The sequence below is a fragment of the Kogia breviceps genome, chromosome 7 (genome assembly GCF_026419965.1).
Source record: "Kogia breviceps isolate mKogBre1 chromosome 7, mKogBre1 haplotype 1, whole genome shotgun sequence".
Lineage (NCBI taxonomy): Eukaryota > Metazoa > Chordata > Mammalia > Artiodactyla > Physeteridae > Kogia > Kogia breviceps.
The window spans coordinates 36,020,661-36,042,993 of record NC_081316.1 but is presented as its reverse complement, the minus strand read 5'-3'; the positions used below and the strand labels follow the sequence as shown (position 1 = coordinate 36,042,993).

Here is a 22,333-nt window from a genome sequence, read left to right as displayed (position 1 = left end):
GTACCCGAGGAGGTCGGAGAGTGCGGCCAGGGCCAAAGTAAAAGCTTGGTCAACAGCAACTATCACTAAGATTTCCATGAAGATTAAAGATGATAACAATGCCCATAAATGCCTAACACTTTACAGACACAAAATAGATTTTACTACCTATGTTTCCTTCCTGCTGTCCCCACAAAGCACATACATAAACAGATACACACATAAACATGAACACACTTGATGGAAATGTAAATTGGTGCAGCCACTGTGGAAAACAGTGTGGCAGTTCCTTAAAAAGCTAAAATTGGAATCACCATATGATCCAGCAATTCCACTCCTGGGTGTATGTCCAAAGAAAATAAAAACACTATTTCGAAAAGATACCTGCAACTTAATGTTCATAGCAGTATTATTTACAATTGCCAAGATGTGGAAGCAACCTACGTGTCCATCAACAGATGAATTAATAAATAAGACATGGCTTAAAAAAAAAAAAAAAAAAAAAAAAAGCTTGGTCTTTGTTTCAGCCCCAGCAGCAACACCAAGCCACGAAGGGTCTTTCAGGCCATTGTAAGGAGTTAGGGCCTTATTTCAATTGTGCTGGTCAGTGTGGTAGGTTGAGAAATGACCCTCCCCCACCCAAAGATATTCTGTCCTAATCCCCAGAACCTGTGACTGTGTTACTTGATTAAAAACAACTTCGAAGATGTGATTAAGTTAAGCATCTTTTGGTGGGGAGGTGATCCTGCATTATCCAGGTGGGCCCAATGTAATCACAAGCGTCATATAAGAGGGAAACAGGAAGTTCCGTCAGAGAGCGGTGCTGCAGAGATGAAGGCAGAGAGAGATTCTAAGTTGCTACAAAGCCAACTTGGAGGATTAGGAAGGGGACATGAACCACGGAAAAGGCAAGGTAAATGGATTCTCCCCTAGAGCTTCTGGAGGGAGGGTGGTCCTGCCCACGTCTTAGTTTTGGTCCAGTGAAACCCATTTCAGCCTTCTGACCTCCAGAACCGTAGGATAATAAGTTCGTGTTGTTTTAAGCCACTAAGTTTGCAGTGATTTGTTATAGCAGCAACAGGAAACTAATACAGGCAGCTGTTTGAGGGTTAAAAGTAAGGGGTCGAGGGGATTGATATGATGTGATTTAAGTATGAAAAAGATTTCCTTGGTTCTCCAATTGCTACATGAGAGAGAGAGTCGGAGAGGAGCGGGGAGAGGAGAGGAGGGGGAAAAAAACAAGTGGAAGCAAGTTGGCATTTGGCAACTGCTGAAGTATTACAGTCAAGAGGATGGAGGGTCTCAGTGGTGATGGAGGTGGAGCTCAGGGCTTGCTGATGGACGGATGTACCGTGAGACACCCTGACAGAGAGCAGGCAGATGAGGGCATGAAGGAGCTTCAAGATGGCTGGAGAGGTGGGAGGAAACCCAGAAGGCAGTGTCCAAAAGACAGAGTGCCTCAAAAAGGAGGGAGAGGACAACTGTTAGGAAGTTGCTGAGAGGTTAGTTAGGCGGAGGATAGAGAACTGACCATTGCATTTGGCAAGAGGCAGAATGTAAGATGGGTCACAGTGGGTGGTAGTGGTCAGTGCAGCTACCAATACTGGCTGGATGTCTCTGTCCAGACCGAGTCTGTCTTATTCACCGTGGCCCAGCGCCTGCCACAGAGAACACGCTCCGAGAATTTGTTTGACTGAGCACATGATTGAATTTTGGAGTGAAGGGGGAAAGTCCGCTGAACTGGGCGCTCCAGAGCTTCACGGCATTAGAGGAATTGGGTTGGGTCTCGCGAGATGGGCAGGTTTTGCATCGGCATGGAGAGGTGGCTGGAACTCCAGGTGGGAGGAGAGTTGAGATTCCATGCCCGTGGAGCTCCTCACCTGTGCCGGGCACTGTCCCAGGCACCACACGTGCTCTGCACTCCCAGGGCTCACCTGGGGCCCGAGAGAGCTCGCCCGAGGGTCAGCGAACAACCACTCGCGGTGGCAGTGGTTCAGGTGGTTCGTGGCTGGAAAGAGTATCTGCAGGGACTTCCCCGGCAGTCCAGGGGTTAGGACTCCGCGCTTCCACTGCAGGGGGTGCGGGTTCGATCCCTGGTCGGGCAGCTAAGATCCCACATGCTGTGGGGCACGGCCAAAAATTAAAAAAAAAAAAATCTTCTGTCTGTGTCAGATCATACCCGGGTAGAAAAGACTCCTTGGAAACCTACGGGGTACCCTTTGAGATGAATTAATCATAAAGACACTATTTAAAACACTGAAGGAGTAATTTACTGAAAACTGACTCAGTGTTGTTACCCTAGGACGTGCCAGAGCCAAATTATGTGCGACAACGATCAAAGACCAATTTTCCCCCAAATCGACATTTTCATTTCTTTACAAAAGCCTCAGTAAGTAGGGATTGTAATTTGAGCCCTTGGTTGTAGATCTTGTTTGGGAGGGTGGCCGTGGGAAATTGGTGGAGAAGGATCCAGTAGCCAGATGGCAATTGGCTTTGAATTCAGGCAAGCAGCATCTCCAACGGTTCATTTTAAGGGTGGCATTAAAGATTGTATTCTGAGCCTATTAAACATTAAAGAGGTCAGTTTTCAAAGAAGCACAGCAAGTCTGCCAGAATCCACACCCAGGGCTCCTTTCTGCACTCACCCCACATTTCTTGGAGCTTCTGTTCAAAGCCTGGAGTTTCAGCTGTCCAGAAAGCTCTACTGACCCTCCTCAGCCCAGGGTTTGAAAGGCCAGTAATTACACTTTCCAGGAGTCAGGAAGCACACCCAGAGGGCAATGCAGATAGATAAATAGTGCGGGAGACCTCCCCAGCAGTGACTCTGGAACTAATCAGCTAACAAGGCATGTAATTAGATTAACACATGTGATCTTAGAGCTGATGATGTGCTTTTTAGGACAGTGGAAATAAAGGAGCTGAAAAGATAGCATTCCATGGAGGAGTTCCAAATTATTATCCCTTTGGAAATATTCAGGGCACTTGAAATAATAGAGCAGAGAACCTTCTCCAGTGGCCATGCCAGCAAGTATGGGCCCTGACAGGTGGTCAGTATCAGGCTGGGGGTAGGGCGGTGCTGAGCAGAGAGGGTACCTCATTCATCACTTAGTTCTTGCTGTGTTACCTGGGACCGATGCTGCTTTCTGATTTCTCTCTGTTGTGGAAAGGATTTCTTTTTCCCTCCTTTGCATAGCATAGTGAGACATCGCCATATTACTTTCTTGGCATGTATAGTGACCGGGCCTGCCCTAACCTAATAGGCCAATTATTTCTGGAAGGACCTCCTGTAGCTTTCCTCGTTTTCCTTCAGCTTACTTGGAGAGAAAGAAATCGCACATTTGAGGTTTGCCAAGCTCCCTCCCTCTCCCCAGGTGCAGACTTCTGCCATATGCAGAGTCCCTACCCCCTCCACTCTGGAGTCATACCCCTCACCTCTGACCACTGGGACCCCAATAAAGCAGATTTTTACCTCTGACCCTCCCTCCCCTCATTCCTTACGTCTCATTCATTCTTTCACCTCTGTCTGAGGTAATGCTACCCTGTTGGTCCCCAAGTGCTAAATTTGTGCAGTTTCTGGGGTGAAATATCTCTGAGGCCACCAACATTGTTTCTCACTTGAGATCCTGACAGCTTGCTAATTAATATGATTTTGGTCGTTGCAGCCTGTGTTGAACCACTTTCCCAGAGGTGGGAAGTCAGACACTCATCCACAAAACCAAGTAAATTACTTGTATGTGAGGGGGAAGACCCTCAGATACATCAGGGGTATCCTCCTGTGGTTTGGCAGCTAGCTTTGCAGGCTGTGGGCTTTTTTTTTTCCGGTACGCGGGCCTCTCACTGTTGCGGCCTCTCCCGTTGCGGAACACAGGCTCCGGACGCGCAGGCTCAGCGGCCGTGACTCACGGGCCCAGATGCTGTGCGGCATGTGGGATCTTCCCGGACCGGGGCACGAAACCGTGCCCCCTGCATCGGCAGGCGGATTCTCAACCACTGCGCCACCTGGGAAGCCCCAGGCTGTGGGCTTTTAAGAGCACTTCCTGGCCTCATGAACAGGGGTGTTTGGATTCCTGATAGAAAAGTTATGTGATTAAGATACCTCAAGTAAAACACATGCTTAGAGCTCTTTGCTTGTCACCATGAGGAGAAACCAGCTCTGTTCCGAAAGCTGGGAAAAGAAATAGCCAGCGCGGTTTTCCATCAGGCGGAATACCGGGTTATCTGGAAGAGTGTCACTTTCTGCTTGTAGATGCCGCAACTATCTCTTTGCCCACAGAGCCACGGGAGCTTACCTTTGAAACATTAGCTGTTCACCCTCGTAATTGCTCCATCCTTTAATTTAATGAAAACCCATTAAACCGAAACAATAATTAAAGTGAGACATCATCTCTGTAGGAGGTTTGCATATTAAAATCACCGCATTTCAATGCAGGTGGATTTTTATTCTTGAACAGTGTTTGAAGCCACATGTAAAAAATGATTTATAATGAATAATCATAAACTAGAGAGCTTGGCGGTTGAACATGATGCCTCACTGTTTACTCTTGAATTTGAGTAGATGTGGCAAAAGGTCAAGGCCAGTACAGCATTGAAAATGTCTCTCTTAAGCCTGAGAACTAGGCCTGTGCACAAAAGGGAAGTCATTATAATTAGGTTAGCCCACTGCTCCAAACTTTTCAAACAGGCTAGAGAGTGCACGCTCAATATATGGGGTGCCTTAGGGTTTTGGAGGAGCGATGCCCCTTAGATAGGGGACACCTGGCACTGGAGTGGAGGGGAGAAGTTTAAAGATCCTTTCTTGCCTGGGGATTAGGGAAGTCGTTCAGAAATATATGGAAAGAGCTGGAAAGTTGGAGTCAGAAGACACATCTCTACTTGCTGGAGGTAGGATCTTGGGTGAGTCACTTAACTTGTAGTACATACCAGAGATTCCTTATCTTTTTTTTTTTTCTTTTTCTTTGTGGTACTTGGGCCTCTCCTGTTGCGGAGCACAGGCTCCGGACGCGCAGGCTCAGCGGCCATGGCTCACGGGCCCAGCCGCTCCGCAGCATGTGGGATCTTCCCGCACCGGGGCACGAACCCGTGTGCCCTGCATCGGCAGGCGGACTCTCAACCACTGCGCCACCAGGGAAGCCCGAGATTCCTTATCTTTAAAGGGAGGTTATTAATGCCTACCTAATGGGTTCTTATGAATATGAAATGTGGTCATGTGTGAACCCATTGGCAAATGTTAAAGCTCAGACTTCCAGTGTGTAGATTTCTGAGCCAACTTTGCAAAGCGTCTCAGAAATGCTGTCCTAAAGAGAGGCCAGGGAAGGGGAAATGCTTCTGGAGCACAAGCTATATGGTAGGCACGCTCCATGTATTCATCACTCCTTACTGAGCCCTGCCACGTGGGTGGTATTACCACTGTGTGTACACACGGGGCAGCTCAAGGATGAAGGAAGGAAGCTGAGTTAGCAAACCTCTCGCAGAGGCTGCAGGGTGGAGCTGGCATTCAAACACCAGTTGGGCTGAGATGGGTGAACAGGGCAGAGGCAGTGGTGTGTCATGGTTGGCGGTACACGGATCTGTGTTTGAAATCCAGTGACGATACTTAGAGAGTTTCTTCACTCTTTGTACCTCATTTATGAGATGGAGATAGCAACACTGACATCACTGGGCTGCTGTGAGGATTAAATTAGGAAGTATATTTAAAGTCCTTAGCTCAACATCTAGCACACAGCAAAAATTCAAAGATGTTTGGATGTCGGTCAGCTGGCTGGACCTAGACTGGAGTAGCTGGGAGCTCAATAGACTCTGCCCACTTTTTAGTTGAAGAGAAGAGAGAACTGGCCACTCATCATGCCTCCAGCCGTGGCTGGCAGCCCCTGCTCACCCGCCCGTTGCCCTCCTGCTGGGCCACAGCTATAATCTGCCGTGGCCCCAAGGCTCTCCTGGCGGGGCGGTGGCTGGCATAGCTTGGTACACCCCATCCTCCAGGACTCAGGGCCTGCCCCAGCTGTGTTCCAGATAAACAATGGGCCTGTTCTTCCTGTGTGGCAGGCACTGTTTTAAGAGATTAACGTGTGTGAATCTTATACTATCTCTATGAAACAGATGCAGTTTTATTCCCATTTTACAGACGAGGAAGCTGAGGCACAGAGAGGTTAATGAGTCCATGGTCACACAACTAGTAAGTGGTGAAGCTGGAATATGAGCCAGTCAGGCTCCAGAGTCTGAGCGCTTAACCGCTACCCCACACTGTCCCTTATCGGGAGGATCAGGTCTCTGAGGGGGAGCTCTCTGGTCCTGCTCCAGGTTATTTCAGCCATGTGTTGCCTCCTGAGCATACTAACTTTTCTTTTGCCTCTGAACTGAACAACTGAACAGTTCCCATTCATTTATGTTTGTGTCTTTATTCCTAGATGCTTAGCCCCGGCAGATAAAAGATGTGTTTTAGTCAGTTTTGTGTCCACAGTGCCTGGTTCAGAAGAGTGCTCGATAAAGGTTTTAAAGGTGAAGAATTAATGAGCTAATGATCGGATGGATGAGTGAGCAGTTCGCAGAGGGCTGGGACCAGGACTGTCCTCATGTCTTTTGTAGCAAAACCCAGAGAGCATCCCGTGCTGGGAACAATGTTCTTGCCTGTACTTGACAAACTTCTGTGCAACTTCCTCCACCATGTGGTGGGCATACCTCTGTGTTCTCAGACCCTTGACCATGAGTGTGGATTAAAATGACACCTGACTTTGACTATCAGTTATTACCGAAATACACCTCAATCCCATCAGCCTGAGCTGTTGTGAGCTGAGGGTCTCAGTTTATGAGAAATGCCCCAGAAGGCTATTCTGGGAGCTGACCAGTCCTCTGCTTTAAGGAGGGGAGTGTTATTCCATGGGAAGCCAGACCTGGTTGAGCTTGGCTGGAGGGAGAGGAGGGGGGAATCTCACTAATTTAAAGAGACACAATTTCATGATTGAAAGCTGGGTGGTTTATGCTTATTTTCTTCTTTCGTAGGATGCCCTCTTTGCTTCTCCCCTGTTTCTATAACAAAACGGATTGTTTATTCCTTACGATAATTCTGGAAATAATACAGTCTAGAAAATTGAGACGTGTGGAAAGGAGAAAAATGTCACCCAAATTAGCTCCCAATATGCTAACATTTTGATTGAAGGCCATCATATCTTTCTGCTATGCATCACTAAATACATTTTTTATATACTTGATATGACATTGTACATAAAATTGTGTCCCTGTTTGACATTATTGCCTAGGAATTTCCTGTGTTATTCTAATACCTTTGATATTATGTCATCCTACGTAATTTTCCATTGTATACAGTCTAATTTACAATCATTCCCTGGAGAGCTTTTTTGCTATATGATGCAGTCTTTCCTCTCCTCCCTGCCCCAGTTTTAATGAGATATAATTGGCATGTAACATTGTATTAAAGTGTACAGCTTAACGATTTCATATATGTATACTGCAAAATGATTACCTCAGTAAGTTTAATTAATATCCATTGTCTCATATAATTAGAATTTTTTTTTCTTGTGATGAGGACTTTTAAGATCTCTTAGCAACTTATTTTTTAAAAAATGTATTTATTTATTTTTGGCTGCGTTGGGTCTTTGTTGCTGTGTGCTGACTTTCTCTAGTTGCGGCGAGCGGGGGCTACTCTTCGTCGCGGTGTGTGGACTTCTCATTGTGGTGGCTTCTCTTGTTGTGGAGCACGGGCTCGGTAGTTGTGGCTCGTGGGCTCTAGAGCACAGGCTCAGTAGTTGTGGCACACGGGCTTAGTTGCTCCGCGGCATGTGGGATCTTCCCGGACCAGGGATCAAACCCATGCCCCCTGCATCGACAGGCAGACTCTTAACCACTGTGCCACCAGGGAAGTCCCTTAGCAACTTTCAAGTAGCCAATATGGTATTGTTAACTACAGTCACCATGCTCTACATTACATCCCTAGAACTTATTCATCTTATAACTGCAAGTTTGTAGCTTATACATTGCAGTCTTTTTATTAAAAAATTCTTTATCAGCCTTTTTTGTTGTTGTTCTCCTGTCCTGTGATTCAGATAGAGCTGGCATCCATGCTTTACCCCTCTCTTTATTATGAGGCATCCACCTGAGATGGGGGTGAAGGGATGAGGGTTAGTGGGGAGACTTGACCACTGGTAAGTTATGGTGCCAGTGTAGGGGGACAGCCTGAAGAGAAGGAGTGATCACAGTTTGCTAACTTCTTAGTGACAAGGGGATGCATTGATATTCCTTACTGGTATTTTAAAATATTTATAAGAAGAGCTTAGCTCCTCCACCATGATGATCTAATTAGTAAAATTATGGGGCCACCTGAATCCTTTTTTGAGTCATATAGTAATTATAAAAATGATGAATACCATGTGTCACAGGGTTCCTTGGGTTGAGTCCCCAAATCGAGGAGTTAGGGGTGCTTAGCTGGCTTTACCCTTAGGTGGCTCATTATGTTAATGTACTTTTTCTCAGCAGGTTGGGGTTATAGTTGAGTGTCTTTGGTAAACCTCCTCTGTTGTGTTCCAGGCTTTGGAATCAAGAAATATTATTAATGCAGCAAACATTTTTTGAGGTTCTACCATGTGCCAGGCAACATGCTGAGTGTGAGTATCTGTTGATAAACCATTCCCTGTGGAATGTAGTCCAGTCGGCATGAAGGGATGACACACAATAGAATGATGAGACACATAAAGACTTGATATTTACAAGAAGTACAGTGAATACAACATGGGGAATTTGAGCTGGTCTGGGATGGTCAGGGAAAGCTGGCCTGAAGGAGTAACGATTAAGCTGGTATCCACAGAAGAGAGAAAGAAGAGAGGTCACTGAAGATGAGACTATACCAAGGTGGGAAGGAACATGGCCCTGGGAAGAAGAGGCAGGAGGCCTGTGTGGCTGGAGCGCAGGATGAAGTAGGTGGGAGAGAGGAAAGACAGGTGAATGAAAACGTAAGCAGGAGTGCCAGGTGAACGCTATGGAGTGTCCTGATCAACTCTGCTAGGGCAAGTCTCAATTTTATCTCCAGTCATATCGTATGTTGTGTGACCTTGGGCAAGCCATAAAACTTCTCTGTGTCTCAGTTTCTTTTTCTTTTATTTATTTATTTATTTATTTTGCGGTACGCGGGCCTCTCACTGTCGTGGCCTCTCCCGTTGCGGAGCACAGGCTCCAGACGCGCAGGCTCAGCGGCCATGGCTCATGGGCCCAGCCGCTCCGCGGCATATGGGATCCTCCCGGACCGGGACATGAACCCGTGTCCTCTGCATCGGCAGGCGGACTCTCAACCGCTGCGCCACCAGGGAAGCCCCGTCTCAGTTTCTTTACCTGTAAAATGGGGGATTGTTATTTAGCTCAGGGGTTTTACAAATAGATTGTTCATAAATATTTCCCAAGTGAATACAGTGTCAGGCGCTGGGTGTACGATGATTTGTCCCTTTTCCACAGGCACCAAGCCCTGAGGTTCTATATATTGGCAAACCATAGACATAGCACAGTGAAGAGTGTAGAATATGGGACCAGCCTGCCAGGTTGGGATCTCAGAACCGTGGACTCCTAGCCCAGTGTCTTTTAGAAAATCATTGGAATTCTGTAAACGTTAGTTTTCTCATATGTAAAGTAGGAAAAATAATGGCTACTTGTAAGATTATTGTAATTAGATGATATGTGCAAAGCAGTTAACCCTGCACTTGGCACCATCATAAGCCATGTTTGCTTTTTATCATTCAGGCTCCTGGAGCTAATGGAGGTTTAATGGGATATTATTGTGAACTTGTTCGTGGAGATGGAAATCCCCTACACATAGAAATCCACTTACAATTAAGTGGGAGTCTTCTGGTGTCCCTACTACTTTCTGCTTGTGATTTCTGCTGCTTTGAAAGTGCTTGGGTCAATAACACCTGAAGTTCTCAAAGAAGGGCCCCAGGACCTAACAGTGGGACATGTGCCTCTCTCCACACAGTAGGAATTGCCCTGTGGACAGTTGGCAGCTCTGAAATGGCAAATTCCCTCTCTACTTAGAAATGAAAAGCCAACTGTCATTTCAAATTAGCAAGTGTTGCTTTATCTTTCGGGGCCAATCTTAACCAAAAGCTTATGTGGGACTCAGGCTAGAAGGAGGTGCTATGTCTATATCGAGGTTCTGCCACGTGTCGAGGTTCTTAGCGTATACATGCTGTGATTCCGGAGACGTCGCCTGAATTCACCAGCAGTCAAGGCTGAGGCAAGCTGCCCTGGTGTGTTTGTTTTGTCCTGTTTCTGGCTGCTGCTGTTTTCGCTCTCTCAACTCACCGATCAGTGGAGAGTTCCCTCCAATGTTAGGTTGAGTAGATGCTTTCCTGCTGAACTTTTAGTGAGAGAGACTTGCAGAGAAAGAAAAATGCCAGGATAATGGAAAACACCTGGGTGTTCATAGCCTCACAGAGATCCTTCAAGGAATGCCCTCTTCTCTCTATTTCTCCTGTCTAGTAGATGCTTATTCATCTTTTTTTTTTGACTCAGGCTCAAAGTTACGTCCTATATGATGTCATCCCCAGCCTCCCAGGTCCCTTCCTTCCTCCTTTTTTTTTTTTTTTTTTTTTTTTTTTCGGTATGCGGGCCTCTCACTGTTGTGGCCTCTCTCGTTGCGGAGCACAGGCTCCGGACGCACAGGCTCAGCAGCCATGGCTCACGGGCCCAGCCGCTCCGCGGCATGTGGGATCTTCCCGGACCGGGGCACGAACCCGTGTCCCCTGCATCGGCAGGCGGTTTCTCAAACACTGTGCCAAGAGGGAAGCCCCCTTCCTCCTCTTATGCATTGCCTTACTCTGTTTTCACCAAGTAACTGTCTTACTTATGTAGCTGTCCTGGATGCCAGAAATGGTTTTTACCTTTTTGCTGATACCCGGCACAGTGTTAACACAGGTGTATGTTAGTTGACATTGAAAATCACCACCCTCCTCACCCTGTAAGTCAGGGAAAATGGAAATGAAGTTTCTTCTACATTAGGCAGAGAAGAGCTTGTGAACACCATCGTTTAATTTCTCTCCTTCTCCATTCTTCAGCCTCCTCCCTTCACCTAACACGTTTTTACTGATGCTTCCTCATCACATTAGCATTTTTAGTGTTTCTTGAAAATTGACTAGGTAGAGCTATTTCATTCTAGTGGGGAAAGAGGAAATAAGGTAAGGAACATGAAACAAGATTATGATAAGTGATACAAGGAAATAATTGATTACAATACATATACTATGATAAGTGGTATGAAGGAAGTCACCAAAGTGGCATTTTACACATTAATGGGGGCCCTGTTGGAGGGAGTGACCAGGAGGTTGCATTTGCAGTGAGAGCTGGAGGAGAAGGGAGAGGTAGGCAAGAGGCAAATTGTGTGTGATCGTGTAGGCCATGTGGAAGAGCCTGATTTTGTCCTGGGAGCGATGGGAAGCCACTGGAGGGTTTTAGGCAAGAGATGGAAATGATCCTGATTTCTGCCTTAAGAAGGGCACTTGGGCTGCTGTGTGGAGGATGGAGAAGGGAAGGTAACATGGAGACCAGTGAGGATGCCGTTGGAGAGATGATGGCAGCTTGGACAAGAGTTTGAAAAGTAGAGCTGGGAAAAAATGGACAGATGCCAGACGTGGGAGCCCTCATGACATGCTCTCAGATTGAATACGGAGCGTGCAGGAGAAGAAAAAATTGAGGACAATTTCTAGTTTTTTGCCCTGAGGAAGTGGGTGGTTCCATTTACTAAGACTGGGAACTCTAGGAGATAAGAGAGGGTTGGGGGAGAGAACAAGAGCTCAGTGGGCGAATACAACTTGGTGTTAGATATTCAGATACTGAATATGGAGATATTCAGAAGGATACTGCATATATGAGTCTGTTACTGAAGGGAGAGGTTGAGGTTGCAGATATGAGTTTGGGGGTCATTGGCCATCTGGCTTGATGATATTCACCCCAGGGAGAATTGAATGAGAGGTGAGGATACCCATAACTGATCTGATATTCTTAACTCCCCTAGTAGGCATTGTTGATCAATCATGGCCCTCTTTGCATTGGGCCTAAGCTTCAGAATCCTCTAATGAGCTCCCTGGGTAGCCACCAACAATCAGTTGATTCCTAATTGATGGGTAAAGTAGGAAGGAGCAAAAAGGAAAAAAAAAGTAAATAACAAAGTTAATCTCAAGAACCAAGTGTTTTTTTCCTGGCACTAAATTCTAGGTGAAATATATTATGAGGCTCTTTGCCCAGTAGTAGTAATAATAAAAATAACATTAACAGTCATTGGCTAATGATCTCTAGTTTACGAAGTGATTTGTTCATACAGTTAATTGGTTTTGGATATTATCCTGGAGAGTCATCGGCTAGAATTCTATAGAAGGCATAAAAGCATTCCCTAAGTGTCTGTCTCTTATCTCAGCCCCGGACAAAAGCTGACAGCATGCCACTTCGTAGTAAAGTAGTGAAAGCCTTTCTCTGGGCAGAAAGGCAAATGTCATTGAGGTAGGTTTTCTGTGGGTACAGTGTTCTTGGGTTGGGTCCCTCCTTGGAAGAGGACCAACTTTGCTTCCCACTGTCCATAGCCTAGCCTTGAACAGCTGGAAGACTGGTGTTCTGTGCTGCAAACTTGAAACACAATGTATAGAATTATAGGAGATAAAGCTGGGGAGGCCCTGAGAAATCACCTAGTCCAACCTCCTCATTTTGCAGATGAGAAGACTGAGGCCTGAGGTCAAGAATTCAAGGATTTCTTTTTGTTAAAAACCACTCTTGGGCTTCCCTGGTGGCGCAGTGGTTGAGAGTCCGCCTGCCGATGCAGGGGACACGGGTTCGTGCCCCGGTCCGGGAAGATCCCACATGCCGTGGAGCGGCTGGGCCCGTGAGCCATGGCCGCTGGGCCTGTGTGTCTGGAGCCTGTGCTCCGCAGCTGGAGAGGCCACAGCAGTGAGAGGCTCGCGTACCACAAAAAAACCCCCAAAAAAACCTAAAAAACAAAAAACAAAACAAAACAAAAACCACTCTTCAGGATGAGGCTCTTCAGGTCCGAATACAAGTCTGTGAAGTTGTTTGGGCCATGCAGCCTTTGCAGTTCTATGTTTTTCTTTTCTTTTTAAAAATTTTTATACAATTTTTAAAGGTTACTTTCCATTTACAGTTATTACAAAATATTGGCTCTAGTCTCTATTGTACAATACATCTTTGAGCCTGTCTTACGCCCAATAGCTTGTACCTCCCACCGTCCCACCCCTATGTATTCCCCACTTGTAACCACTAGTTTGTTCTCTATATCTGTGAGTCTGCTTCTTTTGGGTTATATTCACTAGTTTGTTGTTTTTTTTTTTTTAGATTCCACATATAAGTGATATCATACAATCTTTGTCTTTGTCTGACTTATTTTAATTTAGCATAATGCCCTGCAAGTCCATCTGTGTTGCTGCAAATGGCAATATTTCATTCTTTTTTAATGGCTGAGTAGGATTCCATTGTATATATATACCACAGCTTCTTTATCCATTCATCTGTTAATGGACACTTAGGTTGTTTCCATATCTTGGCTATTGTAAATAATGCAGTTCTATGTTTTTCAACGCTTCCTCGGGCAGTCCTGGAGAAATACCCAAGTAGTTACCGTACCGTCAGAGGATGTGGTCAGGGCATGAGGGAAGGCCACCAAACACGTCTTTGGTGTTCATTTGTCATCTGAATACTTTTCTCTAATTCAGCTCCCTGCCCACTTTCTGCTGCCAGAAAGTACAGTGTAAAATAGTGATGTAATGCCCAGCTTATCATGACAAGGGTGAGCCTGAAATGAGGGATGTCTCTCATTATGTGGATATTGCAGGAAGAAAGATTTCTGTCCAGGAACAGGGTTAGCTGGACTCGCACCCCTCTAGGCCTGCTGAATTGGCCTCAACTTTTTTTTTTTTTTTTTGGTGGTACGTGGGTCTCTCACTGTTGTGGCCTCTCCCGTTGAGGAGCACAGGCTCCGGACACGCAGGCTCAGCGGCCATGGCTCACGGGCCCAGCTGCTCCGCGGCACATGGGATCTTCCCGGACCGGGGCACGAACCCGTGTCCCCTGTATCGGCAGGCGGACTCTCAACCACTGTGCCACCAGGGAAGCCCTGGCCTCAACTTTAATAAACATTTCATGAGGACAGTCACCCACTGCATGTTTACAGAGGAATTCCAGGCATGCTGATGGGTCATGAGCATGCTTTGTTTTTATCCTTTAAGTAAAAGCAGAGTTGTCTGGCATCATTAGCTCTAGTAAATCTCTTCTGGGTACAAGGCAAGGACAGGTTTCCCTAGATGCATTGTGGAGAGAAAGAAGCTGAGGCCACGGGAAAAGGGAAATTAGAGACTGCTGAGTGGTACTGGATCCTATTAGACTCAGGATTCTCTGAATTTTGGACCCCATTTATCAGACTGCCTCTCAACTTATTTTCAGCAGCTTAATCTGTTTGCAGCAGGCCAAATTGCTCCATGTCCCATCACAATTCCTGTCAGAAAATCACTGGCTGGCCAACTGTGAACTTGTCAAAGTGACAAGCAGGCACGGTGGCTGAGATGGCATTTCCAGGCTTTGCCTTGAACGCGTGCAGCTGTGTGGAGTGGTGGGTGGCACCTGAAAATGGAAAACTACTGAAAAGAGGGGAAAAGGGAGAATGGACCGTGGATCCTCTGGACAAGGCATTTTTAACTGTGCATCTTTTCTCCTTCTCCTATTCCCTCTCCTCTTTTCCCATCTGTATTCCTTCTTTCTTTCCTCTCCTCCTCCTCCATTTCCTCTTCTTTCTCCCTTCTGTTTCCCCTGCTCTTCCTTCTTGACTCCTAGATATAGAAAGAGAGATCCACGCAACTCCTCATGTGAGTGAGAAATTAATTCAGCTGTTCCGGAATAAGAGTGAATTCACCTTTCTGGCCACTGTACAGCAGAAGCCATCCAGTTCAGGAGTGATACTGTCCATTCGAGAACTGGAACGCAGGTAAGAAAGAGCTGCTACTTCTGAAAAATCTACCTAGCATTCATGGGCTATACAAAATGCCTTGGAATTTAGAGGGTGTAGCTCCAGGAAAATGTTCAGCTTGCTGAAGCCTTGTGACTGTTGAACACATTCATGGACTTACTTTGCATTAAGATGTCTTTCTCACCTATTTTCTATCTCCTGATAGACTTTGCTCATATAAAACCACACGCTCTCTGTCACATTTAGGCCATCAAGCAAGTTATATTTACCGACAACCTCCAATAAGGCTTCACTGTGTTTATTTTATGCAGGAACTGTGCTTGACTCTGGGAATATTGAGGTGAATAGTACAGAATGTTTATTCTAAGGATCACATCACACAAGCTAGTAGGGAATATGGACAAATGAATGTCACGAAGAATTGTAGATGCAGTGCTGGAAATGTGTGTTTAGGGAATAAAGGTAGTAGGCAAATTCTGCTAAGCTTTGTAGTAAGCCAAGAAAGGGTTCAGAAAAGATGATGATTGTATAAGGAAATCAAGTGAGTAGATATTTGACAGGCTGGATGGGAAGGAGTAAGGAATAGGAAGAACAACATTCAAGGAAGAGGTTGTGGTGATTTGGGGAAGGAACAGGTAAGTGGGTAAGTAGATGACACATAAAGTGTGTGGGGCAGGGGCTGAGGTGTTTGAGGCAGGCAGAGATAGGTGGTATTATAGAGGCAGGTGGAAACTAGATCATTCCAAAGCTCTGATGCTGTGTTGAAAAACTTGGACTAAAGTCCCCGTAGATGATGGGAAACTACATAATGGTTTTAAGTTTGAGAAAGATCACTCTGTTCGGGAGTTCAAAGTAATGATTATTAGATAATCTAAGATAAGGATATAAGGTCCTTGCTGGGATATACTGGTGAGTCGTGGCAAAGCAGAGGGTGAGGGGAAAGATTGTGTCCACTAACCTCCATTCCCTGAGAGCCCCTCTGTTGGCCCCTGTAAGTGTGCTGGAAGCCTTTTCCCCAGACCAAAGCTCCTGGACAAGCAAACAGATCTCTTTCTCAGAGAGACTGGCGGTATTTCAGTCTGCTGTCTGTGTAGTGCCCTGGGGGTGATAGCCTGCCAAGGACTCTCTCTTCGACTATTACGGTCCCATGGGACCCAGGAGCTGGGCTCCAGAGCCAGGCAATCAAGGGTGTCCCTTGGGTGGCAGCTGTAAAAACCAGGGCACCGGATGGTATAAAAGCTCCCTTCTGGGCGATACTGACCCTCTGGAATTCGCAGAGGGAGAATGTCAAGATGGCACGGCTGCCAGTCTTCCTTTTGGAGAGTGTTCCAGCAGGTTCCTGGATGTGTGTGTTAGATTAGATGCCTGCCCCTCGGGCCAATGCTTTATTATAAGCAAATGAGCTTCTTTTGCTTGGAGTCTGGGCACCAGAGGCTTCCTGTGATCTGTGCCCTGAGCTGGGTGAGTCCCAGTGTGTGAGCTCTTTTCTCAGGTCATTACAGCTGGTGGGTCTTGTGGACACGAGCCCCTTTGGTTTTCGCAGCTAGACGTTGTGGAGGATTGTCTTTTAGGTGCAGGTGTTAAGAGTTGGGGTGCCTGATGTGGGGTTCAAACTCTTTGCTCCTTAAGGAGAAGCTTTGGGTTTTAAGTTCCCTACTGACTCTGGGTCTCTGAACTGGGGCTGTGGTTTACAGTGAGATTATATCTCACCCTATCCTATCTGCTTCGAGGCAGTTTGTTTTTTTTTCCCCCCTCATTTGCCCTATGTGCTCAGCCAGCCTTTAGGTTTTTTCCAGAGGAAAATGTTCCATAGGTAGCTGTAGACTTAGTGTGGAGGAGGAGGTGCACTCAGGATCTACCTTTGTCACCATCCTGAACTGGAACCCAACAAATTTTATTTATTATTTATTTATTTTTTTGGCCTCATTGGGTCTTTGTTGCTGCTCGTGGGCTATTCTCTAGTTGCAGCGAGCAGGGGCTACTCTTTGTTGCGGTGCGCAGGCTACTCATTGCAGTGGCTTCTCCTGTTGCGGAGCACAGGCTCTAAGTGCACGGGCTTCAGTAGTTGCGGCAAGTGGGCTCAGTAGTTGCGGCACGCGGGTTCAGTAGTTGTGGTGCACAGGCTTAGTTGCTCTGTGACGTGTGGGATCTTCCTGGACCAGGGATCGAACCCGTGTTCCTTCATTGGCAGACAGATTCTTAACCACTGCACCACCAGAGGAGTCTCCCAGCCAATTTTAATTGAATACCCATTTTATATTAATCCATTGAAAATACTTATGAAGCACCTACTCTGTTCTAAGTGCTATTCCAGTTTTTGTGGGGAAGTGAAAGAAACAAAATCTAACAGAGTTTGGCAATGTGGGAAGCAAGGCATGACCACATAAAAAACTAAAGAATAAAAAGCTATTAATAGAGAAGTAATAGACTGGAGTTACTAGGCAGTGTGTAGCTAACTTCAAAATTATGTGGCTGCCCAAACTAACCCCTGTACCACTCCCTACCCCCCCAGGGGTGGACAGCAGTGGCAGAACACTGGCCCCCCCAAGCCCACAGGACAGTCACTGCCTAAGCAGAGGGTGGCAACTGGGGAAGGGCAGGGGACTGGGGAAAGACAGGTGGGCCCTGGGTACTGGGAGCAAACAAGCCAGTGGCTGAGAACTGGCCCCAGGGAGGTGGTAGGTGATGGGAGGGAGCTGCACATGAATGGAGGCTCCAAGGGCACAGGGCATGCGCCACTGTCCCATCGGACTTCACTGACAAAACACAAAGTCAAAGGTAAAATTACTGAGAATTTCAAGATGGTGACTGCAGAGCATTAAACCCCAAGTGTGGGTCCCTCCTGAGGTCAGGATCCTGTGCAGATGCACTGGTCACATGCCCATGAAGCCAGCCCTACCTTGACCTTGCAGCAGACACGGTGGTGCTCTCCCCTGACCCCCTCACATCTCTTGTGTAGGTTCTGTGTGCCCTTCACCTGGCTTCTATGGGCTTTGCTTCTGAAGGTTGGCACCTTACAACTTGTCTCAGATCACTGACCCTCAGCCTCTGTAGCCCTTTCACCCTACTATACTGAGAGCGGAAGTGTCTAGGAGTTCACTTCCTCCCCAGGCAGCCTGGAGTCAATGATTGACTCATGAGTGTGGGAGTATAGAAGCCTAGTTCCCTGGCCTTTGATGCCTGGAGGCCAGTCAGGCTCTGAGGCTTCATTCATCCCCCCAGAGCAACCAGGGATCAGGCTGAGGCTGGGACTTCCCTCCCTCCCTCCCTCCATCTCCTGGGAGCACTTCCTTAGGAAATCACTTGCTCTCAAAGTTTCATCAGGGTCACTACTGGGGAACCAGAGTTCAGATAAACCTTCCCTTTTACTACTTTTTGATATATCAACCTAGATAGGTAAACGGAGGCAAAAATGATATAAAGGTATTAAGTTCACTGAGTTCAGTACATTAAATTGGTGGTTAAGGAAGACCACATAGAAGGGAGACTCCTGAACAGGTAGACTTCTGCAGGCAAGGGAAAGAGAAGGGTATAGAAGGAGGGACAACAATGTGGGCAGTCACACAGGGAGGAAATTAAGGAAATGCAATTTTTTTTTTTGGTTGTGGGGAGAGGTGTAGAGAACAAACCATTGGCTGGAGCAGAGGATCTTTCCATGTACATTTTCAACAGAGGTGAGGATCAACAGTTCTGTCTCTTTCTAGTGGTTAAGTTTGCCCTCAGCCTCAAAGGGATGGGATGGACCCTGATCCTTCTGTGGGGATGCGGTGGGCACAGTGAGCTGGCTGTTTCTGGGCCAGCCTGGCAAAAGCGAGCTGGCATATGTGTTGGTGAGCAGGTGTGGGTTAGGGTCCACATGTTCTGTAGGCTGGGAGAAAGCGCAGGTCCTTATTGCCCAAGGGTGGAGATGTCAGGTCAGCCTCAGCTTCACAGACATAGGAAGGTCATGTCCTTGCCCCACTGGCTTTGTGGGGTTGGGTGTGAGGGCCTCCTCAGTATGAGGGCCATACAAATGTCCAAGAATAGAGTATGGGGCATCTTCAAATGCTTCTCAGTGGAAGCAGAGAACTTCCCAAAGCAGGTGAGAAGTGAGTGGAATGGCAACCGATATAGTAGAGCACTGGCTTCAGAGTCAGACATGATAGAGGCTGGCGTTTGATTTCTAGCTTTGCAGTATCCGCTGTTTAATATCTTGGAGCCTCAGTATCCTTATCTGTAAATGGGGATAATAATCTGCTTTGCAGGACGGCCGTGAGGATGAAAAAAGATAGTGAATGTTAAGTGCACAGCTCCTAACAAATATGTATTTCTTCTCCTTGTCTAATCCTAAGTCTTTTTTTTTTTTAATCCTAAGTCTTGAAACTCTATTTTATGGGTTTCTCTAAAAAAAAAATCCATATCTTTAAGAAACGTTTTGAAAAGCCTTTTGTGTTGCCAGGAGAGTCATCTGAGGCCACCTTCTCTTACTTTCCTGGCAGGATTCTAATAGAACTTGAGGATCATTGAATAGAAATCATCTGACCATTTTTCATTGTAATAGGGAAACCTCAGGTCTTGACTCACACAAAATAGATATAAGGAAGTAGAAAATAAGTTCCCCTCCACTTCTGAATTCTATGGTGCCTTCCTCCATGTTTGTTTAGTCTAATCAAGGCAAGGTATAAAGGATTAACTCTGAATCTGTAATGTACTTGGCTGTGGGTACTAAAGATCTGGTTCCATGCCTAAGGAGATTAACATCTAGTTAAGGAGGCTCTCAACATGCAAGAAGTAGAGGGGAATATATATTTAGGAATTAGGCTTTTTATAATACAAAAGATGTTCCCATCTGGAATATGTGAGGATCTTTAGTCATTTTCAGATTTCTTTTTGTTTTCCAGGGTAACAGTGTCTAGAGAAGCAAATTGCCTTTGTAGACATTTGGCATGCACATTTGATGAGGTATAGAAGATGATCAGGCTCTTCTTTATTCAGTAGCAGAGGATCCAGGGATTTGATAGACTGGATCGATAAACTGGAATCTATTAAGGATCTGATAGACTGTTGACTGGGAAGTCAGACACCCAGGTTTTTCTTTTGATTCTCTCCTGTGTGACCCTCATTGCACCTCTCACGATCAAGGTGAATTAAATATGCATTTGCTACACATAGGATATGATGGGCACTATTAGATTCCTAGCTGATTTTTTGTTTGTTTTCACTTTTGGTTTTTTTAGTATATTTGGAGTTGTGCATTTATCAACACAATCAATTGTACAAGTTTTCATTACCTCTGGAAGAAATCCCACACCTCTTAGCTATCACTCCCCAATCTCCCCAAGGGTCCCCCAGCCTTAGGCAATCACTAATCTACTTTCTGTCTCTGTGGATTTGCCTAAATAGGAATTATACAAGGTGGCCCTTTGTAGCTGGCTTCTTTTATTTAGAATGTTTTCACAGTTCTTTCGTGTTGGTAGTATGTGTCAGTAGATCATTTCTTTTTTCTTTTTTTTTTTGGCCACACGTTGTGGCTTGTGGGATCTTAGTTGCCCGACCAGGGACTGAACCTGCACCTTTGGCAGTGAGAGTGCAGAGTCCTAACCACTGGACTGCCAGGGAATTCCCCAATTGCAGAATAATATTACATTGTTTGGACATACCACCTTTTATTTGTCCATTCATTGATTGATGGGACACTGGAGTTTCCACTTTTTGGCTATTATGAATAATGATGCTATAAGCTTTCTTGTATAAATTTTTGTGTGGACATATTTTTTTATTCTCTGGGGTATTTAACTAGGAGTAGACTTGCTGAATCAAGTGGTCAGTATGTTTAACTGTTTGTGCAGTTGTCAGACTGTTTTTTCAAAGTGCCTGCACCAGTTTACATTCCCACCAGCAGTGTATGAAGGTTCCAAATTCTCTCCATCCTTGTTAAAAGCTAGTTATTATCTTTCTTTTCGATTATAGCCATCCTAGTAGGTGTGAAGTGATATTGCACTGTGCTTTTGATTTAGATTTTCCTGATGGCAAATAATGTTGAGTATCTTTTCATGTGCTTATTGGCTGCTATATATCCTCTTTGGAAAAATGTTTATTCAGATCATTTGTCCATTTTTAATTGGGTTGTGTGTCTTTATGATTTGGTAATAGTTATTTTATAGATACAAATCCCTTATCAGTTGTGATTTACAGAATTTTTTCCCCATTCTGTAGATTCTATCACTTTCTTCATGGTGTACTTTGAGGCACAAAAGTTGTTAAATTTGATGTCCAGTTTTTCTTTTATTGCCTAATTCTGAGACTGAAGATTTATTCCATATGATTTCTTTAAAAAGTTTTATAGGTTTAGTTCTTATATTTAGATCTTTGATATATTTTGAGTCAATTTTAAAAAATATGGTGTGAGATAGGGATCCGACTTCATTTTTTTGCCAGGGGATAGCCAGTTGTCCCAGCACTATTTGTTGAAGACCAATGAATTTTCTTGGTACCCTTGTTGAAGATCAGTTGATCATAAATGTGAAGATTTATTTCTGGACTCTCAAATTCTATTCCACTGATATATTTGTTTATTCTTATGCCAGTACTGTTTTGATTATTTGGCTTTGTGGTAAGTTTTGAAATTGGTAAGTGTGAGCCCTCCAACTTTGTTTCTTCTTTTGTAAGATTGTTTTGGCTATTTCAGTCCTCTTGGATTTCCATATGAGTATTAACGACCAGCTTTTCAATTTCTGCAAAGATGTCAGCTGTACTTTCAAAGGGATTGCATTGAATCTGTAGATCATTGTGGGGAGTATTGCCATCTGAACAATATTAAATCATATGATCCATAGACATGAAATGTCTTTCCATTTTTTTAGGTCTTTAATTTTTTCAAAGAGTTTTATAGTTTCAGAGTATAAGTTTTGCAAGGCCTTTGTTAAATTAAAAAAATGATTATTAAATATTCTTTTTGATGCTATTGTAGATGGAATTATTAATTTCACTTGTTTGCTTATTGCTACTTTATAGAAATGCAAATTGATGTTTGCATATTAATCTTGTATCCTGCAGCTTTGCTGATCTCATTTATTCTAATAATTTTTTAGTGGATTTCTTTTTAAAAAATAATTAATTGATTAATTTATTTTGGGCTGTGTTGAGTCTTCGTTTCTGTGCGAGGGCTTTCTCTAGTTGTGGCAAGCGGGGGCCACTCTTCATCGCGGTGCGCGGACCTCTCACTTTCACGGCCTCTCTTATTGAGGAGCACAGGCTCCAGACACGCAGGCTCAGTAGTTGTGGCTCACGGGCCTAGTTGCTCCGTGGCATGTGGGATCTTCCCAGACCAGGGCTTGAACCCGTGTTCGCTGCATTAGCAGGCAGATTCTCAACTACTGCGCCACCAGGGAAGCCCTGGTTTTCTTAAATTTTTACTTA

At 45.2% G+C, this 22,333-nt stretch overlaps 1 protein-coding gene across 2 annotated transcripts in view; it reads left to right on the top strand.

Moving 5' to 3' along the window:
• The window catches only part of NELL1 (neural EGFL like 1), an 866,603-nt gene that overhangs the window by 69,704 nt on the left and 774,566 nt on the right, over nucleotides 1–22,333 (top strand). For both annotated transcript variants that reach the window (XM_059070155.2, XM_059070156.2), the window contains exon 3: nucleotides 14,803–14,953. In XM_059070155.2, coding sequence (XP_058926138.1) covers nucleotides 14,803–14,953 — 151 coding nt within the window. The remainder of the gene's footprint in view (nucleotides 1–14,802; nucleotides 14,954–22,333) is intronic.